Raw genomic sequence first — 22440 nt, 5'->3', positions numbered from 1 at the left:
TCTTTTCCTGCCAATTGTCCCTTTTTAAAATGGTATTTTTAATCACTTACTATGTGTCCAGCACTGTTCTAAGCACTAGTGTAGATACAAAATATTAGGTTGTACACAGCCCTGTCCCCCAAAGGGCTCACAGTCCAAGTCAGAGGGAGGATGATCTAATTCCCATTTTACAGATGAGGGACCTGAGGCCCAGAGAACTGCAGCGACTTGCCCAAACTCACCCAGCAGGCAAGAGGCATAAATGGCACTAGAATCCAGGTCCTCTGGTTTCCAGGCCCATGCCACGCTGCTTCTCACTCCCCAAGGTTGTACAAGAAATGGGCACTGTTTGTATCTTCTTTGTGGGGTGGGCAGCAGCACAGGGACTTTAGCCTTAGACTTCACTTCATGCTCACTAGGGACCCAGGGCTCTCCTAATGATTAATAATGTTTTCTCCCAGACTCCAAGAGCTGGGACAGCTTTGTTGAATTAGGAGCAAGGGCACAGGCCTAATCTCAGATCCTTGGGGACTTCTCTGACCAGGGTCATCCTGGCTACTCTTTCCTTGGGTTGGCGACAAGCTTGCTACCCGGAAGAGAAAGACCACAGTGTGGGCCTCAGCCTCTCCTTTGGGAAACCTGGGATGGGCAGAATGTCTCAAAATTCCTAGTGAAATGGTCCTAAATTTGGGACTACAGAAGGTAGCATAAATAGAATCAGAATCCACACCGGGGCTCTGGGACTCCATTGACTTCTCACCCAAGTCCTGCCTCTGGCCTGGAATGCCCTCCCTCCTCATATCCGACAGACAATTATGCTCCCCACCTTCAAAGCCTTATTGAAGGCACATTTCCTCCAAGAAGCCTTCCCCAACTAAACCTTCCTTTCCTCTTCTCCCACTCTCTTCTGTGTTGCCCTGAGTTGCTCCTTTTATTCATCCTCCACCCTTCTAGCCCCACAGCACATATGTATCTGGAATTTTATTTATTTTAATGTCTCTCTCCCCCTCTAGACTGTAAGTTCGGTGTGGGCAGGGACAATTGTCTGTTATGCTCTTCCAAGTACTTAATACAGTGCTCTGCACATAGTAAGTGCTCAATAAATGTGATTGACTGACTGACTAGGGAGGGTGGCCCATTTAAAACAGCCTCGAACTAAGAGCCCACTACAGCATGGCCTAATAGAGCAGGAGCCTGGGAGTCAGAAGAACCTGGTTTCTCGCTCCTCCACTTGTCTATGTGACCTTGTGAGGGTAATCACTTTTCTGGGCCTCAGTTCCCTCATCTGTAAAATGGGGATTAAGATTGTGAGCCCCACGTGGCAGAAGGACTGTGTCCAACCTGATTGCCTTAGATCTACCCCGGCGCTTAGAACTGGGCTTGACACATAGTAAGTGCTTAGCAAATACGATCGTCATCCTCATCACATTTTAGGGGGTTCCTGTTAGATGGGTGACTCTAGCGTGGCTCATGGCGAAGAGACGCTTGGGCAATTTCAGGGAATAAATTGAGGTGCTGGTGGAAGGAACAGGTGAAGCTAGCCAGCATGTCTTGTGGGGGTGTTTTTATTCCATCCCACCCCTTCTCAGATATTTGGCTCTTAGGTTAACAGGACTTGCCTCCTGCCTTTGCAGAGGGCCATTGGCTATAGCATCAGAATGCAGCATATCAATAAGTACGTCTGGTTTCCACAGCCTCTCTCAGTTCTTGCAGGGGAAGCCACACAAACAGACACAGAGGGGTGAGGGGGACAAATATCACGGCTGATAATGGGATCCCAAGGCAGAGCTGGAGCCCGAGGCTGGATCCAGTCAGCAGAAGAGTTATTCCCCCAAGGATGGTGGCGGCGGTGGCAGGACTGGTGGGAGATATGTACCGGGGTCCCTCAGTGCCATCTTGGGCCCCTCTCAGACTGAGGAAATCTGGCCATTTGGAAACCCAGAGGGAATCGGACAGTCCCAGCTTCCCCTGCCAGAGTCCACGTAAGCATCCAAGCTGCACTGAGTCCCAGGCCCACTCTGGAAATGGGGTGAGGGAGAAGCTGATCACAGAGTCAGACAGATCCCGGTGAGAACCCGGGATACCTCCAGAGCACACCTCCCGCCTTTCCCAGCAGGAAACCAGAAAGGTCCCGCATCTCCTGCCAGGGGCGACTTCTCAGGATTCCTGCGGGACTCCCGGCCCCGGGGAGCCGGGGTCCTGAGCCGCCGGGGCCGGTCACATGTGGACGGGATGGACGTAGTTCCGCGGGAAGAAGCCGATGCGGCTGCAGAGTTTCCCCCTCCACCAATTTGGGTCGGAGCGGTCCAGCACCTCTATGATGTCGCCCCGGTAGAAGTTCAGCTGGGAAGGATCCTGGGCGGAGAAGTCAAACTGAGCCTGGACGTACTTGGCTTTCGGCTGCTGGGAGGAAACAGAAGGAGAGGATCAGAAGGGGCTGGAAAATGCCCAAGCCATTTCCCATAAGCCTTAGGGAGCTCTAGGAAAACAGAGAGAGCTCTCCCTTCCCTCTTAAGACAGGAGTAGATCCCTGGCCAACTCCAACCTGATCTGATCAATCAATGGTGTTCATTGAGTGCTTAGTGTGTGCGGAGCACTGTAGTAAGCCCTTGGGAGAGTACAACATAAAAGAGTTGATAAACACTCTCCCTGCCCACAAGGAGCTTACAATCTAGATTCATTCAATTGTATTTATTGAGTTCTTACTGTGTGCAGGGCACTGTACTAAGCGCTTGGGTAGTACAAGTTGGCAACATATAGAGACGGTCCTTACCCAACAACGGGCTCACAGTCTAGAAGTAGCTAGATGTAGCTACCACTGTGGTTCTTCCTAGTGAAGATGCTGCAGCCTTTTTTTATGCAGCCTTCCCATTGTACCTCTGGGCTCTCCTGCCACTTTAAACACCCCAACCTGTTGTCACGCTCTGTAACTGACACATGGACTGCAAATCAGCTTGTGTTCCTGTGAGCCTTGTGTGGTGAGCTAACAGAAATGGCCACATTTCTCGCCAGCGAGAGAGAAGGGCAGAAATGTGAGAAGCAGCATGGCTTGCTGGAAAGAGCACAGGTCTGGGGCTCAGAGGACCTGGAATTTAATCCCACTCCGCCTCTAGTCTGCCATGTGACCTTGGAAGTCACTTTATTTCTCTGTTGCCTCATCTGTAAAATGGGGATTAAAATGTGGGACATAGACTATGTCCAACCTGATCAATCAATGGTATTTACTGAGCACTTGCTATGTTCAGAGTACTGTACTAAGTGCTTGGGAGAGTACAATGCAACAGAATAATAATAATAATAATAATGGCATTTATTAAGTGCTTACTATGTGCAAAGCACTGTTCTAAGAATCAGTAGACACGTTCCCGGCCCCAGCAAGTTTGCAATCAAATTAGCTTGTATCTACCCTAATGCTTAGTACAATCCCTGGTAGGATACTAAGTGTTTAACAAATACTGTTGAAAATAAATGTCAGAGAGAGTGAGGGCGGGGGAGAGAGAAACAGGTGGAGTCATTCATTCATTCAATCGTATTTATTGAGCGCTTACTGTGTGCAGAGCACTGTACTGAGTGCGTGGGAAGTACAAGTTGGAAACATATATAGACGGTCCCTACCCAACAATGGGCTCACAGTCTAGAAGGGGTAGACAGACAGCAAAACGAAACATGTAAACAGGTGTCAAGTCGTCAGAACAAATAGAATGAAAGCTAAATGCACATCATTAACAAAGTAAATAGAATAGTAAATATGTACAAGTAAAATAAATAGATCAATAAATCTATACAGACGCTGTGGGGAGGGGAAGGACGTAGGGTGGGGGGGGTGGGGAGGAGGAGAGGAAAAAGGGGGCTCAGTCTGAGAAGGCCTCTTGGAGGAGGTGAGCTCTCAGTAGGGCTTTGAAGGGAGGAAGAGAGCTAGCTTGGTGGATGTGTGGAGGGAGGGCATTCCAGGCCGGAGGAGGACGTGGGCCGGGGGTTGACAGTGGGACAGGTGAGAATGAGGTACAGAGAGGAGGTTAGCAGCAGAGGAGTGGAGGGTGCGGGCTGGGCTGGAGAAGGAGAGAAGGGAGGTGAGGTAGGAGGGGGTGAGGTGATGGACAGCCTTGAAGCTGAGAGTGAGGAGTTTTTGCTTGATGTGTAGGTTGACTGGCAGCCACTGGAGATTTTTGAGGAAGGGAGTTACATGCCCAGAGCGTTTCTGCACAAAGATGATCCAGGCAGCAGCGTGAAGTATAGACTGAACTGGGGAGAGACAGGAGGATGGGAGATCGGAGAGGAGGCTGTTGTGGTCATTCAGTCGGGATAGGATGAGAGATTGAACCAGCAAGGTAGTGGTTTGGATGGAGAGGAAAGGGCGGATCTTGGAGATATTGTGGAGGTGAGACCGGCAGGTTTTGGTGACGGATTGGATGTGAGGGGTGAACGAGAGGGCTTGGTGTTGAGGATGATACCAAGGTTGCGGGCTTGTGAGACGGGAAGGATGGTAGTGCCATCTACAGTGACGGGAAAGTCGGGGAGAGGGCAGGGCTTGGGAGGGAAGATAAGGAGTTCAGTCTTGGACATATTGAGTTTTAGATGGCGGGCAGACATCCAGATGGAGATGTCCTGAAGGCAGGAGGATACCCGAGCCTGAAGGGAGGGAGAGACAGCAGGGGCAGAGATGTAGATTTGGGTGTCATCAGCGTAGAGTTGATAGTTGAAGCTGTGGGAGTGAATGAGTTCACCAAGGGAGTGAGTGTAGGTACCTGAAGTGGAGTAGCAAGAGAAATCAAGTGAAGTAGCAGCAGCCGTCACTGCTGTAACCACCGCTTGTTGGGGCTTCGGGTGGGTGCGGGGGAAGGGATAGGACTGTGCAATGGTGCAAGCGGCCACAGCGGTTTATCTTCTCTCCTGCTGCCGCTGCCCCCCTCTGCGGATTTCCATCTGTCTGTCTGCCTCCCTGCCTCCTCTAGCTCCTATGGGATTTGTCCTGGGAATTTTGTCTGGCAGTGGCGGCAACTGAAGTCACTGTCATTCCTTTTCCCTTCTCCAGCCCCCACTGCGGGCCACTCTCGTGTGCTCTGCACCCAGTAGAGCAGCATGGTCCTGGGAGTCTAAAGGCCATGGGTTCAAATCCTGACTCCACCGCATGTCTGTTGTGTGACCTTGGTAAGTCACTTCACTTCTCTGGGCCTCAGTTACCTCATCTGTAAAATGGGGATCAAAGGTGTGAACCCCATGTGGGAGATAGACTGTGTCCAACCTGATAATCTTGTATCTACCCCAGCGCTTAGTTCAGTGCTTGGCACGGAGTAAGGACATAACAAACACCACAATTAGTATTATTGTTAAAGAGTGTCTGAGACTCTTCTGCACCTGTGTGTATGTTCAGGGTTCTGTAGATGTAGTGGCTCCCTGTCTGAGGCATGGGACAGGGGAAAATGCTCACTGATCTCTCGGACCTCAATGCTTAGTCTGTCCGGCTCTGACAGAGTGTGGGACGGAACTGCGGTCATGGTGGTGACCAATTTTTTTTTTTTTGTCTTTTATTTTTGTATGGCATTTGTTAAGTGCTTACTGTGTGGCTCTGTACTAAGTCCTGGGGTAGATGCAAGCTAATCAGGTTGGATCCAGACCCTGTCTCACATGGGGCTCACAGTCATCATCCCCATTTTCCAGATGAGGAAGCACAGAGAAGTAGAGTGACCTGCCCACAGGTTGCACAGCCAACACGTGGCAGAGCTGGGATTGGCTTCTCAATACAATAGAGAAGCAGCGTGGCTCGGTGGAAAGAGCCCAGGCTTGGAAGTCAGAGCTCACGGGTTCTAATCCCGGCTCTGCCACATGTCTGCTTTGTGACCTTGGGCAAGTCACTTAACTTCTCTGTGCCTCAGTTACCTCATCTGTAAAATGGGAATTAAGACTGAGCCCCACGTGGGACAACCTGTTCACCTTGTATTCCCCCCAGCGCTTAGAACAGTGCTTCACACATAGCGCTCAACAAATGCCATCATTATTATTATTAATATACAGATAGGGATGAGAACCCTGGAAAGAATCTCATGCGGGCCTGGGACCTGCCCAGGAAGGGCAAAGCAAACCTCCTTCTACACCCCACTGAGAGGCATTGGGTCCCATATGCCGGTCACATCCCCAAACTTTGTCCTTTCTCTTTGCCCCCACCTCTCTCGGCTTTCCAGCCCAAACCGATAGTCTTTAATTCTGACCACAGGCCTGTTGGCAGGGAAGAGTAAGATTCACCCCCCACTGCAGGTAATTTTGGTCACAGTTGCCCACCTGTTGGAGGTTGGGTGCAGTAGGAAGAAGCCTGGTTTAGTGGAAAGACCACAGGCCTGAGAGTCTAATCCTAGCTCCATCACTTGTCTGCTATGTGACTTTGGGTGAATCACTTAACTTCTCTGTGCCTTGGTTAACTCATCTGTAAAATGAGGATTAAATCCTCCTTGGGATTAAATCCTCCTCCCTCCAATTTAGACTGTGAGCCCCATGTGGGAAGGGGACTGTGTCCAACTGGATTATCCTGTATCTACCCTAGTGTTCAATACAGAGCCTGACACATACAGTTAGCCTTTAACAAACATCACAAAAACCAAGAGGAAGGGGCATGGTTGGAGACGAGGTGTGTTCCCCTGTACCCCACAACCTTCCTCTCTCTCCATCAGTGGGTGAGTGCTCAGGGGTTGAGAGTGAGAGTCTTGCTCTCCCCATGATGCTCTCCTAACCCAGGGCTTGGCTACAGTGACTGATTTCTCCATCAATCAATCAATCGTATTTATTGAGCACTTACTGTGTGCAGAGCACTGTATTAAGCGCTTGGGAAGTACAAGTTGGCAACATATAGAGACAGTCCCTACCCAACAGTGGGCTCACAGTCTAATGGGATACAGCCAGGGGATAGCTGGACTCCTGGACCCGCCGGGGCTCAGCTGACTTGCCTTTCGGGTGGATGTGCCCAGAACACAGGAGGGACTGCTGGGAAGCGTGATGGGAAGGGGGATGGGGGTAGTGTGGCTTAGTGGATAGAGCACAGGCTTCAGAGTCAAAAAAACCAGGGTTCTAATCCTGTCTCCACCACATGTCTGCTGTGCGACCTTGGGCAAGTCACATAACTTCTCTGGGCCTCAGTTAACTCATCTGTAAAATGGGCATTAACAGTAGGAGCCCCATGTGGGACGGGGACTGTGTCCAACCTGATTAACGTGTATCTACCCCAGTGCTTAGAACAGCGTTTGGCACATAGAAAACACTTAACAAGTACCATAATTATAATGATGATGATAATAATAATTATGGTTATTAAATCTCAGAAGCAGGAGTTGGAAGCCAGAGTCCCTCAGTCCTCTCTGCTCTGACCTCAGAATGGGCAGGTGTCCCTCTGGCCTTACCCAGACCTGAGACCCAGGACGATATTGTGATGGCCCAAAGAAGGGATGGTAACTAGGAAAAAAGGCTCAGGAACCGAGTCTACACCTCTCTACATGTTTTGTTTTGTTGCCTGTCTCCCCCTTCTAGACTGTGAGCCTGTCGTTGGGTAGGGACCATCTCTATATGTTGCCGACTTGTACTACCCAAGCGCTTAGTACAGTGCTCTCGTCCCCCTCTCCATCCCCCATCTTACCTCCTTCCCTTCCCCGCAGCACCTGTATATATGTATATATGTTTGTACATATTTATTACTCTATTTATTTATTTTACTTGTACATATCTGTTCTATTTATTTTATTTTGTTAGTATGTTTGGTTTTGTTCTCTGTCTCCCCCTTTTAGACTGTAAGCCCACTGTTGGGTAGGGACTGTCTCTATATGTTGCCAACTTGTACTTCCCAAGCGCTTAGTACAGTGCTCTGCACACAGTAAGCGCTCAATAAATATGATTGATTGATTGATTGATTGCTCTGCACACAGTAAGCGCTCGATAAATACAATGAATGAATGAATGAATGAGTCTGGGTACTTGAGTGGTTGCCTAGGTACAGTAGCCCCAGATGAGCAGGAAGCAGGGCATTGAGGGAGGTTGACAAAAAGCCAAGAAAATAAAACATTTGAGCAGTTGGTGCCCAGACAGCTATAGGATTTATGGCCTCCCACAAGACTAGCCATGTCATTATATCAGACAGAGGTGGCCCAGCATGATGATGTTATTGTGGCTACTTCATCCTGGAAGCTGTATTTTTTTTTTATGGTACTCGTTAAGCATGTACTGTGTGCCACACTCTGTACTAAGTACTGAGAGAACGCTTAATAAATGCCATTATTATTATTACTGGGGAGACATAAGCTAATCAGGCAGGACACAGCCCATGTCCCACATGGGGCTCACAGTCTTAATCCCCATTTTACAGATGAAGTAACTGAGACACAGAGAAATGAAGTGACTTGTCCAAGATCACGCAGCAGACAAGTAGTAGAGCTGGAATTAGAACCCAGGTCCCTCAACCTGTCTGATCCATGCTCTATCCATTAAGCCATGTTGCTGTTAGAAGGGATGAGAAAGGGGAGAGGCAAACAGAATGAAAGAAGTGGGAGGAGGAGAGAGAGGAAGTGAAAAGAGGAGGTTGGGGGAAGTAGTGGTATTATTATTATTATAATGGCATTTGTTATGCACTTACTATGTGCAAAGCACTGTTCTAAGCGCTGGGGGGTTGCAAGGTGATCAGGTTGTTCCACATGGGGCTCACAGTCTTAATCCCCATTTTACAGATGAGGGAACTGAGGCTTAGAGAAGTTAAGTGACTTGCCCAAGGTCACACAGCAGATACGAGGTGGAGTCACGATTCGAACCCATAACCTCTGGGTCCGAAGCCCGGGCTCTAGCCACAAAGCCACCCTACTTCTCTGTAGTAGCAACAACTTTTGCTGAAGGCCTATTGGTGTGTACTTGTTTTGTTTTGTTGTCTGTCTCCCCCCTTCTAGACTGTGAACCCGTTGTTGGGTAGGGATTGTCTCTATTTGTTGCTGAATTGTACTTTCCAAGTGCTTAGTACAGTACTCTGCACACATTAACACTGAATAAATATGATTGAATGAATGATTGGTGTGATGCATAGTACTAAGTGCTCAGCAAGTACAGAATAATGAAGAAACACATTCTCTGCCAGCAAGAAACTTATACTCTAATAGGGAAGGCAAGCAAAAACATTTTTATGATGAGTGTGGTCAAAAAATCAAGGATGTGAACAAATATATATGGAAGTTAAAGAGTGTACATAAATTCCGGACGTGTACATAAGTGTCATGGAACTGAGGGAGGAGTATCAGATGCTTAAAGCGAACAGATCCAAGTGCATAGGCGATGCAGAAGGGGACAGGAGTAAGGGTACCTCACTGTACCTCGCTCTCGCCTGTCCCGCCATCGACCCCCAGCCCACGTCATCCCCCGGGCCTGGAATGCCCTCCCTCTGCCCATCCGCCAAGCTAGCTCTCTTCCTCCCTTCAAGGCCCTGCTGAGAGCCCACCTCCTCCAGGAGGCCTTCCCAGACTGAGCCCCTTCCTTCCTCTCCCCCTCGTCCCCCTCTCCATCCCCCCCATCTTACCTCCTTCCGTCCCCCACAGCACCTGTATATATGTATGTACATTTTTTTACTCTATTTTATTTGTACATATCTATTCTATTTATTTTATTTTGTTCTGTCTCCCCCTTTTAGACTGTGAGCCCACTGTTGGGTAGGGACTGTCTCTATATGTTGCCAATTTGTACTTCCCAAGCGCTTAGTACAGTGCTCTGCACATAGTAAGCGCTCAATAAATACGATTGATGATGATGATGATGATGAAGGGAAATGAGGGTGTAGCCGGGGAAGGAGATGTGATTTTAATAAGGCTCTGAAGGTGGGGAGAGTGGTGGTCTGCCATATAGGAAGGGGAAGGGAGTTCCAGACTAGAGGGAGTACACAGGATTGGCCAGTGGTGAGATAAGCGAGACTGAGGAATAGTGAGTCGGTTGGCACCCGGGGAGAAAAACGAGCATGCTGAGTTGTAGAGGGCAAGTAGTGAGGTAAGGTAAAACGGGGCAAGTTGATTGAGTGCCTTAAAGTAGGTGGTCAGGAGTTCCTGTTTGATGTAGAGGTGGATATGCAACCACTGGAGGTTCTGGAGGAGGTGGAAAATGTGGACTGGACTTCTTTTCGAAAAATGATCCGGGCAGCTGCAGGAAGTAGGGACTGAAGTGGGGAGAGACAGGAGGCTGACGGACTGCTCAAGGTGGGATGTGATAAGTGCTAGGATCGGTGTTGTAGCAGTTGAGGTGGAGGCTGATAGAACCAATAGGATTTGGTGACACTGAATATTCATTCATTCATTCACTCAAGCTGGGAGAGACAGGAGGATGGGAGATCAGAAAAGGGCTGATGCAGTAATCCAGTTGGGAAAGGATGACAGATTGAACCAGCAAGGTAGCGGTTTGTATGGAGAGGAAAGGGTGGATCTTGGCGATGTTGTGGAGGTAAGACCGGCAGGTTTTGGTGGCGGATTGGATGTGTGGGGTTTGTGAGAGAGCAGAGTCGAGGATGACACCAAGGTTGTGGGCTTGTGAGATGGGAAGACGGGAAGTGATGGGAAAGTCAGGGAAAGGACAAGGTTTAGGAGGGAAGATAAGGAGCTCAGTCTTGGACATGTTGAGTTTCAGATGGCGGGCAGACATCCAGATGGAGATGTCCTGAAGGCAGGAGGAGATACAAGCCTGGAGGGAAGGAGAGAGAGCAGGGGTGGAGATGTAGATTTGGGTGTCATCAGCGTAGAGAAGATAGTTGAAGCCGTGGGAGCAAATGAGTTCACTAAGGGAGTGAGTACAGATTGAGAACAGAAGGGGACCAAGCACTGAACCTTGGGGAACCCCTACGGTAAGGGGTTGGGAGGAAGAGGAGGAGGAGCCCACAAAGGAGACTGAGAATGAACGGCCAGAGATATAAGAGGAGAACCAGGAGAGGACGGAGTCTGTGAAGCCAAGGTTGGATAGCTTGTTGAGGAGAAGGGGGTGGTCCACAGCGTCGAAGGCAGCTGAGAGGTCAAGGAGGATTAGGTTAGAGTAGGAGACATAGGATTTGGCAAGAAGGAGGACATTGGTGACCTTTGAGAGGGCAGGTTCGGGGGAGGGGAGCGGACGGAAGCCAGATTGGAGGGGGTCTAGGAGAGAGTTGGAGTTGAGGAATTCGAGGCAGCGAGGGTAGACGACTCATTCTAGGAGTTTGGAGAGGAAAGGTAGGAGGGAGATAGGGTGATAACTAGAAGGGGCAGTGGGGTCAAGAGAGGGTTTTTTTTTAGGATGGGGGAGACATGGGCATGTTTGAAGGCAGAGGTGAAAGCACCAGTGGAGAGTGAGCAGTTGAAGATGGAAGTTAAGGAGGGAAGGGGCGAGAGTTTTCATAAGATAAGAGGGAATGGGGTCCGAAGCACAGGTGGCACTTGAGGGGAGGGAGGAGATCTCTTCTGAAGATACTGTGAGTTGTAAGTTGAATGAGAATGAGAGAGATGAGTTGGGGATTATGTCAAGGATATGGGTTTGTGAGACAGGGAGGATAGTGGTGTTGTTGTCTACACCAGGGTTTGGGTGAGAAGACGAGGAGTTCTGTTTTAGACTTGTTAAGTTTGAGGTGTCATTGGGACATAAAAATAGAGATGTGCTGAAGGCAGGAGGAAATGTGAGACTGCAGACGAGGAGAGAGATCAGGCTGGAGATGTAGATTTGGAAATCATCTACATAGAGGTGATAGTGGAAGCCATGTTCACTCAATCATCTTTATTGAACGCCTACTGTGTGCAAAACACTGTACTAAGCATTTAACACTGTACTATTGTGAGTGAATAAGTTCTCCAAGGGTGTGGGTGTAGATGGAGAAGAGAAAGGGATCCAGAGCTGAGCCTTGAGGGTCTCCCACAGTCAGGGGGTGGAAGGCAGAGGAAGAGCCTCCTAAGGAGATTGGAAACGAGAGACCTGAGAGATAGCAAGAGAATCAGGAGAGGACACTGTCAGTGAAGCCAAGGTTAGACAATGTTTCAAGTTCATTCAATTGTATTTCATTCATTCAATCATTTATTGAACACTTATTGTGTGCAGAGCACTGTACTAAGCACTTGGGAGAGTACACTACAATAATAACCAGACACATTCCCTGCCCCTGGAGTATGGGAGGTGGTCCACAGGGAAATTGATTGATTAGGGCTTGTTGGAGGGAGTGGAATTTTAGGAGGGCTTTGAATATAAAGAGAGCAGGGGGTGAGGTGGGGATGGAGGGAGTCCAAGCCAAGGAAACAGCACTAACAAGGGGATGGAGGTGAGAGAGTCAAGATGCAACACAGCTAGACTTTGGAGGAACCAAGATAGAAAGTTGGGGACTAGCAGGTGAAGAGAGCAGTTAGGAGAGGTAGGGTCAGGTGGTGGAGCACTTTAAACAGTTGCTCATTGTTGCTGCTCTCCTCAGCTGCTGGACCCGGTCCCCTCCACCCCGAGTCAGGAGGAGCTGCCTCAAACTCTGGGATTCCCACCCAGAATCCATTGGACTCTCTTGCTCTCCCCTCTTTGCCTGGGGGTGCGGTAACTCTAGAAACCCCACACCAAAATAGCAAATCTGTTGTCAGAACTTCCAAAAGATGGAGCACAGTCTCGCGGCCTCATGGAGAGAGCTACGGCCTGGGAGTCAGAGGACCTGGATTTTAATTCTGGCTCAACCACATGTCTGCTGTGTGACCTTGGCAAGTCACTTCACGTCTCTGTGCCTCAGTTACCTCACCTGTTAAATGGGGAGTAAAGATGTAAGCTCCAAGTGAGACATGGACTGTGTCTAACCTGCTGATCTTTTGTCTTCCCCAGCTCTTAGTACAGTGCCTGGCATATAGTAAATACTTAACAAATACTATAAAAAATGGCTGTGGAGAGAGGGATCGCCTAATCTTCCCTTGATGTTTCATCCTAGATGCTGATCCCTCCCTGCCCCGCTCTTCATTCCTTATTGGTAGCAGGTGCTGTCGGAGGATCCTGCTGTTAGGAAACATCAAAGTCAGACACTAAGGCCTCCCCTGTTCCTCACCTTCTCAGCAGCCATCACTCCTTCACGAGCCAGGCCAAGGCTCAAGGGGCTTTCTTCTTTGTGGGTTATTCATTCATTCAATCAAACGTATTTAACAGCTTACTGTGTGCAGAGCACTACTAAGCACTGGGGAGAGTACAATGCAATGGTAAATTCCTGCCCCTGGCATCATCATCATCATCAATCGTATTTATTGAGCGCTTACTGTGTGGAGAGCACTGTACTAAGCACTTGGGAAGTACAAATTGTCAACATATAGAGACAGTCCCTACCCAACAGCGGGCTCACAGTCTAAAAGAGGTAGGCATGAGTTCCTACCTCTTCCATCTCCCTGAGGTGCCTTCAGAGCTCCCAGGGAGGCAACTACGGTGACCCAGGGAAGGTGGTCCCTTGCTCCCAAAGCTTTCTGGGAATGATGATGATGGTATTTGTTAAGCACTTACTACGTGCCAAGCGCCGTTCCTGAGCACTGGGCTAGATACAAACTAATCAGGTTGGACGCAGCCCATGGCCCACATAGGGCTGACAGTCTGAATCCCCATTTTACAGATGAGGTAAGGAGGCACAGAGAAGTGAAGTGCCTTACCCAAAGTCACACAACAGCTAAGTTGCCGAGCCAGGATTAGAACCCAGCTCCCGGATCCTGCGTCCCACCTGCTGCCGGAGTTTGTTGGCTTGGTCCAGTGCTCTGTGCACAGTAAGCGCTCAATAAATACAATTGGGTGAAATGAATGAATGCATATATGTTTGTACCTATTTATTACTCTTTATTTATTTATTTTATTTGTACATATTCTATTTCTTTAATTTTGTTAATATGTTTTGTTCTGTTGTCTGTCTCCCCCTTCTAGACTATGAGCCCACTGTTGGGTAGGGACCGTCTCTATATGTTGCCAACTTGGACTACCCAAGTGCTTAGTACAGTGCTCTGCACACAGTAAGCACTCAATAAATGATTGAATGAATGAATGAATGAATGCCAGTGTGTATGACTTCAGTGCAATCTACACGCTAGTCCAGGGACACATAGCTAATCCAAACCCTAGGCAAGTCTCTCCCACCCAGTGTTTTATATTTGCCACTCCTTCTCTCTTCTCCACCATCAGCAGATTTAACAAGAGTCCTGCACTCTGAGGAGCGTCACAGTCGAGTCAGCAGTGAGCCGACTTCCTGCTGGGTTCTGGGTTCCGGGCTCTGGATTCCAGTGTCCAGCCCAGACTCCGAACTGGGGACCGAAGGAGGCTGTGGACACAGTCTTGGACATGATCCACCAGACTGTGGCCATGTGGGGGGTTGTGGAGGGAATAAAGAAGCTTTGGATTGAGGGAAAGAACACATGGGGACATGGAGGGCATTCCCTCCCCCTCTAGAATGTAAGCTCGTTGTGGGCAGGGAATGGGTCTACTGTATTGTGCTCTCCCAAGCGCTTAGTACCGTGCTCTGCATTCATTCATTCAGTCAGTCACTTTGTTGAGCGCTTACTGTGTGCAGAGCACTGTACTAAGCACTGAGAAAGTACAATTTGGCAACAAATAGAGATAATCCCTACCCAACAACAGGTTCACAGTCTAGAAGGGGGTAGACAGGCAACAAAATGAAACAAAACATGTAGAAAGGCATCAATAGCATCCGTTTAAATAAATAGAATTATAGATGTAGAATTATTATAGTAAGCGCTCAATAAATACAATTGGCTGACTGAGTCATGGGGAGACCAGCTGTAGTTTCCCCAACTTTGGCCAGCAGGAGGAAGAGCTCGCTCATTGCTCAACGCTCCTCAGTCATTCAGTCAATAGCATTTATTGAGTGTTTGCTGTGTGCAAACACTGTGCTAAGCCCTTGAGAGAATACAACAATAATCAGACACATTCCTTACCCACAGTGAGCTTACACTCCCGGAAGCCTCCCTCCCTGCCTGACCAGGCATCCCGTCAGCAGCGTGTGATGCCGTCCTGAGGGCAGGTAGCCCCAAAGTGGGCTCTTTGGAGTTTGGGCTGGGATCTGCTGGGGAAGGGGCTTAGTTGAAATGGCTGTATCATCATCATCATCTTCTCCTTTTGGGGAAACTGTGCGGCTCTGTAGGTCTGGTGGACTGGGGCCAGTGGCTGGGACCCCGGGTGCTCACCATCTAAGACAAGTGGCACCGCTGTCCACCTTTGTTTTGAGAAATTACTCAGCCACCTGGAAAGTGACGACTGGTTGTGCTAATCTGGCGGCAGCCAGACTATTATTTCAGCGGCGAATCACCGAGCGTGAAGCCCCATCTTTCCAACGCCGGTACACGGTGTAATCGCCATAATGGAGTGAGATGGGATTGGCCATCCCAGGGCTGCCCCACCCCGAGAGGTAGAGCCAGCTGGTCTCCTTTGGAGGATGGAGGCGCTGCCCCCGGGGTGGGGAGGGGGCTGAGGACCCATCCCTTCCCGTAGGCCGGATGCGGCTCGGCCAGCCCAGCCCAGAAACGAAGAGGAGGAGGAGGAGGGGGTCTGTTCGCTGAAACAGACTGACTCGATCAAATGAAACAGGCTGGTGTGCTGCCCTGGGCTCCTCAGAGAGGAGAGCAGACCCCTTCCCTCTGTCAATCTCGGCCCGGCCAGAGGTGCAGGGCGACAGGCAGCTGAGTCAGGGCCAGTGACTCATGACAGCTTTTGTGTCGCCTCCTGGCTCTACAATCCCACAGACTCTGTCATTTACAAATCTGAGGAAATGAGGGGGTGGCGTGGATTGGGGTGACCTTCTGGGGATTCTGGCCTCTCCCTTCCGGTCCTGAAGCTTGGCTGCTCTGGGCTTCAGCCTGCCCCTTGCTGGGGGCTCTGGAGAGCTCAGGGGTTTTTCTCCACAGCCTGTGAAGTGGCAGGCCGCTCCAGGGGCAGAAGTGGAACCTAGGCCTGATTTCCAAAGAAATAGAGTAGCTGTAGGTATTGAATCCCACACTGCTGGGGCCTAAAGCAGGGATTTAGCAGAAGCACGTTAGCTCAGCCCAAGGGAACGTGGGTGTCAGTCCTAGAGGAGTACATTTGTGACATCTCCACTAATGCAAGACCACTAGGCTTGAGGCTCAGGGCCTCCAGCCTGGAGGCTTCAGTCAGCCTTCCTCCTTGGAGCTCCAGTTCACGCCATGCTCTTCAGAGCCACCACTGATTTTCCTGTACAGCTGGGAAAGTGTGCCATTTATGCCGGCTTTGGCCTGAGCTCTGGGAGTCTGCATGCTGAGCCCAGAGACCTGGGCCGCAGCCCCCAGCCCCTTTCGGTGGAACCCCTGACTTCTTGGACGTAAACTTTCGTAACAAGGGAGAGAAATGATAGCAATCTACCCCCTCTCAAAACCAGCACGCTCTGACCCCTCAGCTCTTGTCCAGTTGGAGTGGAAACCATGCAAAGTCTGGGACATTTGTCAGCAGCACTTGGTCCAGGAAGTCAAAGGGTTTCTGCTCACCCACCTCTGCCTTTCTCTCCTCCCTTTCCCCAGTCCTGCAGCCCAGAGACAGTCTATTTGAGAGGGTGTGTGTTTGTGTGTGTATGTTGATTGTGGTTCAAGCGCTTAGTACAGTGCTCTGCACACAGTAAGCGCTCAATAAATACGATTGATTGATTGATTGATTGGTGGCTTGCATTCCTCTTTACCCTCTGACCCCTTCTTCGCTTAGCTCCCCACCCAGCTTTCTCCAACCAGCACCAGTAATGGGGCCATCATTATTGCTAAAGGACTCCCGGCCCCCATCTGGGACCCCTGGAATGTAATGTTATGTTCTGTAATCTAGGCTAGTGCTAGGACAAACATGAGCTGCTTAGGTCCGCGATCTGCTGAGGTCGTTATAGGTGGCAAAGCAGAATTGGGTTTTGGTGCTTAAAAATTTGTTTTAAGTCAGCCAGGCTCATTTTGACTTTGTAAAGTCCCTTCGAGTTTCCAGTGAATGTAATCCCCCTGTTGATAGGGGTAACTGCCGGACACCTGTCTATATGTTTTGTTTTGTTGTCTTGTCTCTCCCCCTTCTAGACTGTGAGCCTGTTGTTGGGTAAGGACCGTCTCTATCTGTTGCCGACTTGTACTTCCCAAGCACTTGGTACAGTGCTCTGCACACAGTAAGTGCTCAATAAATACGATTGAATGAATGAATGAATGAATGAATGAACATGAGGAGGTTCTTGGTCTTCAAGATTGTTGAGTGTTTCTCTCAAATTGACCCCCCACCATCCCTCTTTCCCCCAGCTTTCTCTGGGCCTAGTGAGCTTCCCTTCCTAGTCCTCCTAGAATCAAGCTCTGCTTCTTAGCCATAGGAGCAGGGAGCAGGGAGACAGGATGTTTAAAAATGAAAATTGAGAAGCAGCAGGGCCTAGTGGATAGAGTCAGAAGCCTTGGAGTCAGAAGCAGCTGGGTTCTAGTCTCAGCTCTAACACTTGTCTGAGGGGTGACCTTGGGCAAGTCACTTCACTTCTCCGTACCTCAGTTACCTCATCTGTTAAGTAGGGATTAAAACTGCAAGCCCTATGTGGGACAGGGACTGTGTCCAACCTGATCAGTTTGTATTTACACCAGTGCTTAGTACACAGCCTGTCTCATAGTAAGTGTTTAATAAATACCATAAAAAATACCGGCATTAAGGGGTCTGGAGATGAATTTGAACTGGGCATAGGAAGAACCACTTGAAAGATGGAATGTCCGGCTGGTATAAATCTGTTAGGAGAGTCACCCTAACTGCCCCCGGCCACAGTGCTATGGAAGAAAGGAACTGACTGGGGTGGGGGCCTTGCCAGCGAATTTGGGGATATCATGCCTGAGCACTTTAGACCCTCCCTCAAGGGGTCCCCATGTTAAACATCATCATCACCCACTCTCAGGGGGGTTTGCTAACTCTTTGGAGCCCTGGGCCAACCTCCAGACTTCCCCAAGCCGTCATTTCCCCCCATTCAAGGGTAAGCTCCCTGGGGGCAGGGAATGTGCCGCTTTGTTATTCTGTACTTCCCAAGCACCTAGTACAGCGCACAGCACCCAGTGGGTGCTCAATAAATATGACAATCGCTACTCTGTAAAATGGGCATAGTAACAGCGTCTTCTCTAGGAGTCTGCCAGCTCTAATTAATGAAGAGGAGGGAAGAGGTCTGAGATCCTCTGATGAAAATGTGCCAGAAGTGCAGATTGGTGCCAATGGGAACAAAACAACAATGAAAGGATGGTGATCTGCAGCTCTGCTCCCACTCTACTTGTTTGGCAATCCAGCTCCCTTCCCTGGCAGGAAACAGGAATGCCCTTAGGGAGTTTAGTTTCTCCCCTTCCCACACTCCGGGAGCAGAATGAGACTGTTGACATTCTGTGCCGTGATGGGCATTGGGCTCAGCACAAGTAACGTTTGGGGCATTTCCAGCTGCTCATGTGCCCTTCTGCAATGTGGCATGTTAATGGTGTCATCACTGGCAGAGCCTTATCCAGTGGTCTACATGGTGGGGAGATTTAATTGTTTTACTCTCCTTAAAGCTGTTTTTTTTCTTGATGTTCTTTTCCCCTCTAAATCTTTTCTGCATTTTCCCACCATCCCTTCTCTTGTCACACAGGAACATCCTCCTTTTCCACCTGCCAGAGATGAGTTGAGGGAAGAGACCCTGGGGGCCTGGACCTTTCAGTCAAGCAATCAGTGATATTTACTTAGCACGCACTGTGTGCAGAACACTGTACTAAGCGCTTGGGAGAGTACAAGACTATAGAGTTGAGTGAGACAAGATCCCTGTGGTCAAGGAGCTTCCCTTTCCCTTCATAATAATAATAATAATGGCATTTATTGAACACTTACTATGTGCAAAGCATGGTTCTAAGCGCTGAGGAGGTTACAAGGCGATCAGGTTGTCCGACGGGGGGCTCACAGTCTAAATCCTCATTTTACAGATGAGGTAACTGAAGCACAGAGAAGTTAAGTGACTTGCCCAAAGTCACACAGCTGACAATTGGAGGAGGCAGGATTTGAACCCATGACCTCTGACTCCAAAGCCCATGCTCTTTCCACTGAGCCATGCTGCTTCATAATATTTGGTTATGAAGTTCCTAGTTCCTCACTTTTGCCTACAAAGAGTACTTTATTGCTGTGACAGTTCACTGCAGTGCTCCTGAGCAACCTGCAAATTCTTGCAGGAAGTCTGAATCTCCACACTCCGATCAAGAGCCTTAAAATGAGATGACAGAAGTTCTCAGGAAGACTTCAGGAGCCCTGCTCTGACTAGGATTTCCTTTCACCCTTTTCCAAGTCAGGGAAGCAGCATGGCCTAGTTGGAAGAGTATGGTCCTGGGAGTCAAGGAACCTGGGTTCTAATCCCTGCTCTGCCATGTGTCTGTTGGGTGATCTTGGACAAATCACTTAACTTCTCTGGGCCTCAGTTTCCTCATCTGTAAAAGGAGGATTAAGTTCTACTCCTACTTAGACTGTAAGTCCTATTAACTTGTATCTATGCCAGCAACTAGAATAATGTTTGGCACAAAGTAATTGATAGTAATCAATCGATTATATTACTGAGTGCTTACTGTGTGAAGAGCACATTACTAAACACTTGGGAGAGTACAATATAAGAGACTTGGTAATAATAATGATAATAATGTTTGCATTTGTTAAGCGCTTACTATGTGCAAAGCATTCTTCTAAGCGCTGGGGGGATACATGGTGATCAGGTTGTCCCACGTGGGTTTCACAGTCTTAATCCCCATTTTGCAGTTGAGGCAACTGAGGCACAGAGAAGTTAAGTGGCTTGCCCAAGGTCACACAGCAGACATGTGGTGGAGCTGGGATTCGAACCCATGACCTCTGACTCCAAAGCCCGGGCTCTTTCCACTGAGCCACGCTGACACCTTCCCTGCCCAAGGTGAATTTACAGTCTAGATAATTATTATTATTATCATGTTTATAGATCTGCAAAAGGGATGCGTCTTCTCATCCTGATTCATTTAGATTTAAATACCCGATTGCCATTTCTGGTTTTCTTCCCTACGCTTTCTTTTCCTCCTCCACCCCTTTGGAGATAGTGTGGTCTCCACCTTAGACCATACTAAAACCATGAGGGAGGAGAGGAGGGCTGGGATTCCTGCTCCTGACATCCTTCCCAGGGTCACTTTTAGTTCCGATAGAGGAGCTGAAGGAGAGGCAGGAGAGGAAGGAGGGAATGAGATTTTGTTGGGACAGTGGAGGAGTAGTAAGAAGGAGAGGTGGAGGAATGCAGAAGGAGTTTGCTGCTGCATAGTAGCGGTGACCCTTAGGGCTAGGGAGGACTCCCCTTTACTGTTGATCAACTGATCAATGATCAGTAGTGTTCTTTGAGTAGCAGAGCATTGTACTAAGTGGAGCATGGTCTAAATGGTTACAGCATGGTCCTGGGAGTCGAAAGGACCTGGGTTCTAATTCTGCCTCTGCAACTTATCTGCTGTGTGACCGTGGGCAAGTCACTTCAATTCTCTATGCCTCAGTTTGATCATCTGTAAAATGGAGGTTAAGACTGTGAGCCCCATGTGGGACAGGGACTGTGTCCAACCCGATTGCTTGTATCCACCCTGAGGCTCAGTACAGTGCCTGACACATTCATTCAATCATATTTATTGAGCGCTTACTGTGTGCAGAGCACTGTACTAAGCACTTGACACATAGTAAGTACTTAACAATTGCTATTATTATTTGCTCTCCTTAATTCTCCTTAGTGTTCCTCAGAAGCAAAAGACATAATCTCCCCATTCAGGGGACTTCCAATCTAATGGGAGAGAAGCAGACCAACATTTTTTTAGCAGGAGAGGGAAAGGGAGAAGGAAGAACAAAAATATTATAGGTAGTAGCATGAGTGTGTCAGAGTGAAATAACAGTGAACAGTTCAATGGACAACTGATTATATGTGTGTACACCAAGGTTGAGGATAGATGTAACTTAAATGTTGAGAAGCTGTTGGGTTGATTCATTCATTCATTCATTCAATCATATTTATTGAGCACTTACTGTGTGCAGAGCACTGTACTAAGCACTTGACACATAGTAAGTACTTAACAATTGCCATTATTATTTGCTCTCCTTAATTCTCCTTAGTGTTCCTCAGAAGCAAAAGACATAATCTCCCCATTCAGGGGACTTCCAATCTAGTGGGAGAGAGGCAGACCAACATTTTTTAGCAGGAGAGGGAAAGGGAGAAGGAAGAACAAAAATATTATAGGTAGTAGCATGAGTGTGTCAGAGTGAAATAACAGTGAACAGTTCAATGGACAACTGATTATAAGTGTGTACACCAAGGTTGAGGATAGATGTAACTTAAATGTTGAGAGGCTGTTGGGTTGATTCATTCATTCATTCATTCAATCGTATTTTTTGAGCACTTACTGTGTGCAGAGCACTATACTAAGTGCTTGGGAAGTACAAGTTGGCAACATATAGAGACGGTCCCTACCCAACAGTGGGCTCACAGTCTAGAAGGGGGAGATAGAGAACAAAACAAAACATAAAACTTGTTGTGGGCAGGGAACATCACTACCAACTCTGTGGTATTGTACTCTCTCTGTGGTATTGTACTTAGTTATAATAATGATGGTATTTGTTAAGTGCTATGTGCCAAGCACTGTTCTAAGTGCTGAGAGGGATACAAGGTGATCAGGTTGTCCCACGTGGGGGCCACAGTCTTAATCCCCATTTTACAGATGAGGCAACTGAGGCACAGAGAAGTGAAGTGACCTACCCAAAGTCACACAGCTGATAAGTGGCGGAGCTGGGATTCGAACCCATGACCTCTGACTCCCAAGCCCACGCTCTTGCCACTAAACCACGCTGCTTCTCTAACAGTTCTTAGTACAGTGGTCTGCATACGGTAAGTGCTCAATAAATTACATTGATTGAAACAAAATACCATTGATTGATTGGGCATCAGAGAGGGCTGCCATCCAGGGACCCCTGATCCCAGGGAGGGCTCTGGGCAGGGAAGTCCTAGCTGGCAGTAAATCACAAGGCGGGTGCCTCCTCTAGCCCCCGCGGGTGGACTACTGGCCAGGCTGGGGTGGAGTGGGGGAGCATGGTGGGGGTCTTCCTTAGGCTCAGGGTCTGTACTTCTTGTTTCTGCTGCAGGAGGAAGCCAGGGAAATTCTGACAGGCGGGTTTGGGGCCTGGAGTCAGACCAGTGGTTACGTGATCTTGTCTTGCTCATCCTTCTGACAATACCCTCATCAGCCTCTAAAGAAAATATGAAAGTGTCGAGACATGTGACCTGCCCACACCCCCAGACAGCCCTCTCTTCATGCCAAGTGCAGTAGAAACAATGAGATTTTATTCAGTGATTATATCACTCTAGCTGTTTCGCAAAAGACTCTGCAATCCTGTCGTTTGTTGTCCCTCTTCTCTCCTCCCTCAAGTAGGCCTTGGGGAGCAAGGGCTCTTGGGTAAAGTAGTGAGGCAAGACTTTGCATAGGAAGTCAGGATTTGCATGGGGAACCCCAGCGT

At 48.7% G+C, this 22440-nt stretch overlaps 1 protein-coding gene across 3 annotated transcripts in view; it reads right to left on the bottom strand.

Moving 5' to 3' along the window:
- Positions 1 to 1346: 1346 nt before the first annotated feature.
- The window catches only part of LOC119942617 (GRB2 related adaptor protein), a 115062-nt gene continuing 93968 nt past the window's right edge, over positions 1347 to 22440 (bottom strand). The window contains exons 5-6 of one of the 3 annotated variants that reach the window (XM_038763489.1): positions 19970 to 19974; positions 1347 to 2372 (exon numbers count right to left, since the gene is read on the bottom strand). In XM_038763489.1, coding sequence (XP_038619417.1) covers positions 2197 to 2372; positions 19970 to 19974 — 181 coding nt within the window. In that variant the 3' untranslated portion in view covers positions 1347 to 2196. Of the gene's footprint in view, positions 2383 to 19969; positions 19975 to 22440 lie in introns of all 3 variants that reach the window. The other 2 variants (XM_038763486.1, XM_038763487.1) reach the window with 2 other exon arrangements.

Source organism: Tachyglossus aculeatus, chromosome 21 (genome assembly GCF_015852505.1).
Source record: "Tachyglossus aculeatus isolate mTacAcu1 chromosome 21, mTacAcu1.pri, whole genome shotgun sequence".
NCBI classification, from domain to species: Eukaryota; Metazoa; Chordata; class Mammalia; order Monotremata; family Tachyglossidae; genus Tachyglossus; species Tachyglossus aculeatus.
The sequence above is the reverse complement of the archived record's forward strand: the minus strand, read 5'-3'. Positions and strand labels throughout refer to the sequence as shown.